Consider the following 7,985-nt stretch of genomic DNA (forward strand, 5'->3'; position numbering starts at 1 on the left):
ACCGGCCATATATGTATATAACTTACAAAGTGTTTGATATTTGTTCTGTGTAAGTTATCAAAGCAATATACTGGCTCTGTCTCATGTTGATCAATGCTGAATTGTTTATTAATAATATGTTTAAGATATGCTCTTAATGATCACACCCTGATCACCATTTTGTCATCAAATTATCTGAGAAATATTGTCCTCATTATCGTCATTGTTTAGTTTGGAAGTTCCAAAAGTCAAACACTTTTCTGCTCTATAATTTCCCTTTGTTTTTTAACATTTCGTCTCTATATAATACATGTGTGTCACAAAACCGTACAGTTTTGTCTAATTTAAATTACAGCTAAATTGCAGCTTAAACTACAATAACCTAATTTCGAATATCTCACGCAAATTAACCAGAAGTTATAATTCTCAATTGTGGCAGTAATGTCATGTTTGTCGGTCTCTAGTAATTTTCTGCAGTGTTAAATTCATACGATGTTTACACTTCAGAAGAAATTTAGTAGAGCACTATTGCTTTGATCACACAAAACATGACAAGTGTAAAACCACTTACGAGAATGACAACTGTACCAAGAGTTTGCGAAATATTTGGAACAGGGAAAAACAAGTTTCACTTTTTCTCCATTTATACATGGACTGCAACAAAGTCCACATTTCTCTTATAAATATATCTGTGTAATTGCAGAAAAAATAATGCTTTGTGTTTCTGTTTTTATCCTTTTACTTATTATTTACATTTACCAACAATTGCTACTGCAAATGGAATTCGTGTTCCGAGGTTTAAAGAATTAAATGGCTCGAAAACATTCCCCCTAGCTATGGAGGCAAAGTATCACGTGATCAAACAGCTAAATTTGAATTGCCAGACTGCGCTGAAATTTCTTGTTGTGTCATTTATGTGGCTGATTGCTCACAACACGCAAAACTGCGAATACCAACGCGACGAGGTGACTTCAAACGCAACATCAAACCCCTTTGAAAGATTAAAAGTGACTGTTCTAGTGCAGTATAACAAGACCTTGTCGTCGGTGAATAATTGCAATATGAACGTGCTATGTTTAATTGATTTCCTCAGTTCATTCGCAAACATCATTAAAACCGCACTGAATGTTTACGTAAAACATGTGTCCATACAGTTAATAATTTAACTTTTTAGTAGTGTTTTAAAAACGGATAGGTAAGCCTCGTGTCGTCAACATCTCAAGATATGCGTTCAACTTTTGCGATGGTTATATATTGTCGTTGTAAGCATAAATAAAGCATTGACATTTGTGAATGAAATATATTTTTTGTTGACCAAGTAAAATTACCATTATTTTTTAATTGATGTTCGTTAATTCTCAAGCATGAATTGCAGCAAGAAGTCAATTATAGAAAAGATAAAAAAAATCAACATGTCCTGGTCATTAAACCGAACCCGTAAGGGAAAAACATAAAAAAATATGATGTATATTTATTTCTGGATAAAAATAAAATAAAAACAAATGTATAACGATGTGTAACTTGCTATGCCACAGAACGGTACACTAGATCCCAGTAATCACAATAACTGTGCCGCAAACCTCAAAATAGACCTAGGGTTAAAGGAAAAGACACTGCACGAAAATGATACAACAGCGCGACGATCAACAATATATTGAGCGATTTGCTCTGTCAAGCTAATGCTAATGCACGCTCTGTTCCGACAAATATAGCCATTTTCTGTCATGATTATCGGTGACAAATATTCAAAGTATTCACTTTTGCATGCCTTTCGTCATGACAAAATAACCACAGATTGTTACTATAGATCATTTAAAGCAAACATCGGTCGTATATCTTGTTAACATGATGTTGGAACAAACGCACAAATTATCGCATATCAGAATTACCTGGCCTTGGGCGCAGTAAGAGAAAATGTTAAGGTGCCCCATTATTAAAGATATTTATGAACTACGTTGAGCTCCTGCGAAGGGGCAGCTCTTGAAGGTGTGTAAACATTGGCGTCAGTCATAGCTGAATCTGTAAGTGTCGCCTCTGATTGTGGTTGGGTGTTTGTGGTAGGGGAGGAGTTGCTGTTGTTCAATGAAGGACTTTTACAAAGACCCCCGTGGCATTCGTCCAAACGGTCACAATGCGAGCATGGCTCACCCAATGTGTAAGGATATTTTCCAATAGAGTTGCCTCTGAAAGTAAAGTGACATCGTTGCAACAATATAACACTTTAATAAGGAATGACAATAAAAAAGCATTGTAAGTTCAGTTAACAATAGACATAACACTGATATTTATTTTTCCAAATAATTTTTACTTGGAATGCTAAAATCACTGAATTCTTGGCAGCCAGTAGTATTTCTAAACATTATGTTGTACCTTGAAATCCTTTAAAATAATTTTAGTTCGTAAATTGAAATAAAACATACGGGGGATCGTAAAAGCAGACGAAAAAGTCGATATCGTCCATGTTTTTTCCGGTGTCAACCTGCATCTGTGGACACTTGCTTAGAGAACACCCAAGCCTCTCAGTTTTCCCCCAGATCATCTGAAACACCACAGGTGAAACGCATATTCAATGCATTTGTACTATTATAATGGCAGGGCCTGACATTTTATATGATTAAATTACAAGTTGATTTAGATGCATAGATTTACCTTGCAATTTGTCATGTTTAATGACCTCGTTTGTCTCTGGGGAATAGTTAGATAACAGTTGCTATACTTGTCTTAGTTGATACTTGTTATATTAAGTACGTGTACCTTTGATCGGCTTACTTCTACCTAAGGTCAATCATGACAGTGTTTGCAATACTCATTCTTTTCTGGAAATAGTATAAATAAGCGAACATTAATAAATACTTTCTTGTCAAACCGACACTGGATCTCCTAACGCAAATACTTCGTTTCGGGACATTGTTTTTTTATATGATGTCGCTTGTAGGTGTAAAATATTTGATGATATCTTTACGTATCTAACCTTATAAATGTGCAAACGGTTTCAGTAAAATTTGACTTGCGCTTTAATGTTTATTAGGAATGTTTAAAAAGGAACATTTAACTAAAATGCTATCAATGACAAAAACAAACCCGTTTTATACAGAAACAAAGACAAGTTTATGTGATCGCTACTGTTACAACAAATCAAAACTTATAATATAAATGATAGTTTTTACCAAAATACTGAAAAATGAATTGAATGAGCGACTCTCATTGTATAAGCATGACAAATCCGAGGAATAACAGTGAAACAGTCAGTCGTAGTTTACATTGAATATAAAAGACATCCAGAATAACTATTGATTTGTCTTTAAAGCTGCACTCTCACAGATTTACCGTTTTGACAACTTTTCTATTTTTGTCTTGGATTGAGCAATGTTTGCGTAAATATCTGCAAACCTGTGATTTAAGACTGCCGACTAAAGATCAGATCGCAAATTTTCATATTTCGTTCGTAAATTAATGTTTTATGGCTAAAAGCGTTTCTTACGGTTTAAGAAAAATCCATAAAACATCAATTTGAACTTAAATATGAAAAAGTTGCGAACGTCAAACCGGTAAATCTGTGAGAGTGCAGCTTTAAGGGAAAAATGAAAAAGATACATATTGACTTCTTTTGAGTATTTATGACAATATATATTTTGAAGGAGTATAAAGAACGAAATCACGAACTTGTTGATACTAACTATTTGGCTGGACTCCGATAAAACTGTGTTGGTACTGGATTACTCGATACGCTTAGAAAATGAGGTTCTGTCTTTAATTATTTGAACTATGCTTTCATTCCAACATACTTCTGACCATTTACGTGTTAGCGAAACAGTAGCACAAACCTGTGTATAATGACAAGCGCGTACACAAGCGGTTGACCATGTCCAGTTGTAGACTTCGTTCCACCAGCCCCTACATGAGTGGACAATGATGTCCAGGTCTTGCATATCAGGACCGCCGGTGACCACAAACGCCAGGTTCTCCCCAAGACCGTCACGCTGGTGGTCGAAGTAACAGTTCTCCGACCACATTTCAGCTTTCCGTTGTAAGCCATCGTCCCATTTCTACAAAGATATTCACGTATATTATTTCATTATGAGAGTTTCATTAATGAGGAAAAATGTGTTCATTTTAACACAGGGAAATTTTGCACAAAACAAAGCATGAATTGGCTTTAAATTATATTTGCGTTGAGTGAATAATTAAGTGTCCTTAAGGTTCAAGAATCATGCACAGAACAATCAAAAAAGACCAAATACACCGGATAATCACTTAGGCATATTCGAAACTCTATCGAAAACAACCTCGGATATATTTGGACGGTTTGACTACGCTGCAAGTAGATTGCGTAGTAATTTCAATTTAGCAGTGAAACTTAATAACTTAACTCTTGGGAATCGTAATTATGTTTGCAACAATACACTTTACTGGCAATAAATTTAAACTTAGATATACACTGACATATAAAATACAGTGCATTTAATTATGGATATAATTCAAAATTATACGAACTACTTCTACTGATGTACCGGCTACATCCGAGTTTTGTTTCCATTAGAAAATTGCCGAGAAGTTCCGAATCTACTCAGGCAATCACTCTAAATTAAGTTTGCTGTATATGCTATTACAATAATTATGAAACCGGCAATCGGTGTGTTAAAAAGGATATTTTCTTTTTCGCTATTACCCCAAGGTCACTTACACCTTCTTTGCATATACAATGCTCTTCTTGTAAATTTTAATGCAAATATTGAATTCAGCCATTTATATAATTTATGTACTATTATGGAAGTATACGCTCGAATGAAATCCCCCATTTTGTTTCGCACTAACCATGTCCCTCACTTAAAGTTCTGCAAGAATAATTTACGTTTGACCCCCTGAAAGATTATGAATTCACTTGACAGGTTTGCACTCAGTACCGTACTTTTGCCCTAGAATAGAGCCTATTTTACATCATGAATCACACACCACATGAACACACCATTGATACTGAACAGATTAACGTTCGGACTTTGTTATAAATATCAATTTTGAGATTGATAAAAACACATTTTACCAAATCAGTTTTCTAAGGCGTTTCCTAACCAATTTATGATCTAAGTAAATTTATAAGGAAATGTGAAAAACAAATGGACATAAGTATTGGTTCCAACCCATGAAACGGACTCAAAAGTAATTACTATGTATGCTTCAGCTTTCGTCACCATCGAGCTAAAAGAAAAAAAGTATAAGCTAAATAACAAATGAACTACTGACCATTTCTTTCATGTCCGCCGCCCGTGTCTCATAACTCCTGTAGAAGTTGTGTATGACTGTGATGAGGTTCTTGTAGGGGTCGAGGTCCTTCAACCAGCCCCTTGCAGCGGAAGTGCATAGCAAGAGGAATAGGGCACCGGTCAAACACTGCATCTACATATTACGGTAAAATACATGCACTTGATAGGCTTTATACAGCTGTTTAATTCTAGTTGTAAGTTTTATGGACATGACTAAAGGCTTTTAAACACAATGTAGGGCTAATGTTAAAGAACACCAGTTGTAATTTGTTACGAACAAGCTTAAGATAATCTGAAAACAGTTGTTAAGTTTACAAACATGTTTAAAAAATACCAGGAGTTCACGATACAGCTGAAAGCGGAAAGCTCGGCCCACGGTTAACAAACTATAATTGCTTACAGACAGTAAATAAAATGGTCCATAACAAACATTTCTCAAACATATTTTCAAGTATTTACTAGGTTTGTAGTATTGTGTAATTTCTATTGAATACTCACCTTGCCATTTTAAACTTCGGAAGCCAATATCAAGAAGCATTTATAAAACATCAGGAAATTTATTAGTATTAATTGCTTGTTTATCTGTACGATTGTTGCTTGAATGTTCCTGTAAACGTTTAAGTTGAGCAGTTCACTTGAATGATTAATACCAGAGTTGACAATACTCTTCAAAACATTGCTTGAATATGACCAGTGCATATTCAGTCAAAAACCTATATGTACCTCCTTTCTTATGATTCACATGCGCAAGAGCGATGTATCCTGAATCATTAGGTTTACATTTATGGCTATCTGCAAGTTTTAGAGAGGTTTCTTCCACAATTTCAATGGGTTTGCAATATAAGTGTGTACATATTAATCATTTAACGTCAAAACGACTAATTTTCGATTCTTGGTCAATTTGGAGTGCGGGGATAGTGATCACCCTTTTTCGTTCGTTCTCCAGCTTTACAACGGAAGGAGGATATCACTACAACACTCCGACTGTTTGTTGAAAATGAGCAACGTAAAACGGGTTCTGCAGGCGACGCGCCCGATCAACGAAGATCTTATAGTAGGAAATTTAACAAACGTTGATACTGAATATGCTATACAATGTATCAACAGACGACAACTGGGTGGTTTTGAAAAAGGAAATGCATGGAATACAGCGCCGTCAATTTGTTTTCGTTTACAACAAGATTAAACGATTACAAAGGTAATAATTCATTGACTATTTTATCAGAACCTAAAATAACTGGGTGAAATGAAACAAAAACGCATCTTCATTGTTTTCTTATTTCTAACAAACAGTGCTTTATAATTTAAAGTTTTAAATTGATCTTGAGATTACCTAATTTATACACTTGTGCAATGTTATTTTAACCGTTCAATTCAATTCAGTTCAATTCAATTCAATTTTGCATTTATGTAGCTGAAATGCTTATTCACATAGTTCAATATTCTGCAATAAATAAACCCTGTTTATTTGATATTCAACAAGTCATCAAACAGCCTTATCATCGTTTGTGTGTGAGTGTTGATACGACATGAAATAACAAGTGTTAGCGTTCCCACTTTAATGTCAGCTTTAAATATTTCGATAAATAAATGTCTTTTGAATAGATAACAAAATATCATGTTGACACAAAGAGAATACATGCTGAAAAATCAAGTAACAAACCTTTTCAATTACAATTCCTTTAATAACTTAACCATTATGTTTCAGTGTTAAGGTGTTATATATTTCCTCGCGAACTAATAAATGTCATTCAATGTGACATAATGATTAGCATTTAAAAAACGTGACCTTTATCCTACATTTGTATTTTGATATCAGAAGAGTCATCGGTGTCGTTTAAAATAAGCATCTATTATAATTGAAAATAACGATTTCTCCCTTAGCGCCATCAATTATGTTTAATACTTTTATTAATTTCAATTAAAGCTGGCTGTCATATAAACGTACTAACTGTAGGCAAACATGCTAGTATGGCCTTGTATTAATGTAAAGACTTGGTAAATATCTTATTTTCTCATTTAACGCCTAGTTAGACAACGTGTTATAACATGTGCCTCGATGTCTGAACAATAAAGTTTTAACTATTTTTGCATCCGCTAATTTGCTTTGTGCAATTTCCTACATTCTATGAAGTGAATTTATTCGAATAGTGATTGTATCAAGAGCAACATATGGGGAAAACTCAACAAGACCACTGTTTTTTCTACTGGTAATAAACAGACCAAAATATGATGAAAGATGGATATAACAGTTTAAAAGTTTAGCAATTTACACATATAACAGCTCTTCCTAAGTTTTTAAGGCAGGCGGTTTTTTGAAGAACATCTCGCTGTAGTATTCCCAATAGTAGTTGAGCCAAGACCGTTCGGCGTTAAAGATACATACATGTATCCATGTATTTGAATTTAATGTTCGATCAAGGGGGGGGGGGGGTTAACAAGTTTAATAACATATCCATCAAGCTTAATTTAATTGCATATCAAATTGACGATGAAGCTTAATTTAAGAATCGATGAAGCTGAATTTATGTATCAATAATGAATTTGAGCTGAATTTAAGTATCGGTAAATGATTGAAGCTGAATTTATGAAACGATAAAGGATTTATGCTGAATTTAAGTATCGATAAAGCTGAATTTAAATATGTTTCGAAAAAGCTGAATTTAAGTTTCAATGAAGATAAATATAGGTATCGATGAAGCTAAATTTAAGTCTCGATCGAGTAAAATTCAATTCAGTCCAGTT

General features: G+C 34.1%; 1 protein-coding gene across 1 annotated transcript; it reads right to left on the minus strand.

The window, feature by feature from the left end:
• Positions 1 to 1,438: 1,438 nt before the first annotated feature.
• On the minus strand, positions 1,439 to 6,978 carry LOC128214987 (peptidase inhibitor 16-like). Its single transcript, XM_052921711.1, has 5 exons — positions 6,904 to 6,978; positions 5,221 to 5,373; positions 3,804 to 4,025; positions 2,400 to 2,518; positions 1,439 to 2,162 (listed from the first exon to the last, which is right to left on the minus strand). Exons 2-5 carry the CDS (start codon positions 5,371 to 5,373, stop codon positions 1,913 to 1,915), a joined length of 744 nt encoding a protein of 247 aa, XP_052777671.1. The 5' UTR covers positions 6,904 to 6,978; the 3' UTR covers positions 1,439 to 1,912.
• Positions 6,979 to 7,985: the final 1,007 nt, after the last annotated feature.

Source organism: Mya arenaria, chromosome 13 (genome assembly GCF_026914265.1).
Source record: "Mya arenaria isolate MELC-2E11 chromosome 13, ASM2691426v1".
Lineage (NCBI taxonomy): Eukaryota > Metazoa > Mollusca > Bivalvia > Myida > Myidae > Mya > Mya arenaria.

Excerpts from the sequence above, each read along its gene's own strand:
- LOC128214987 (XM_052921711.1), bottom strand. The coding sequence starts at position 5,373 with ATGCAGTGTTTGACCGGTGCCCTATTCCTCTTGCTATGCACTTCCGCT. Across the intron at positions 4,026-5,220 it reads CGGCGGACATGAAAGAAATG|AAATGGGACGATGGCTTACA; the intron begins GTCAGTAGTTCA and ends ATATCTTTGTAG. Across the intron at positions 2,163-2,399 it reads GTCTGCTTTTACGATCCCCC|AGGCAACTCTATTGGAAAAT; the intron begins GTATGTTTTATT and ends CTTTACTTTCAG.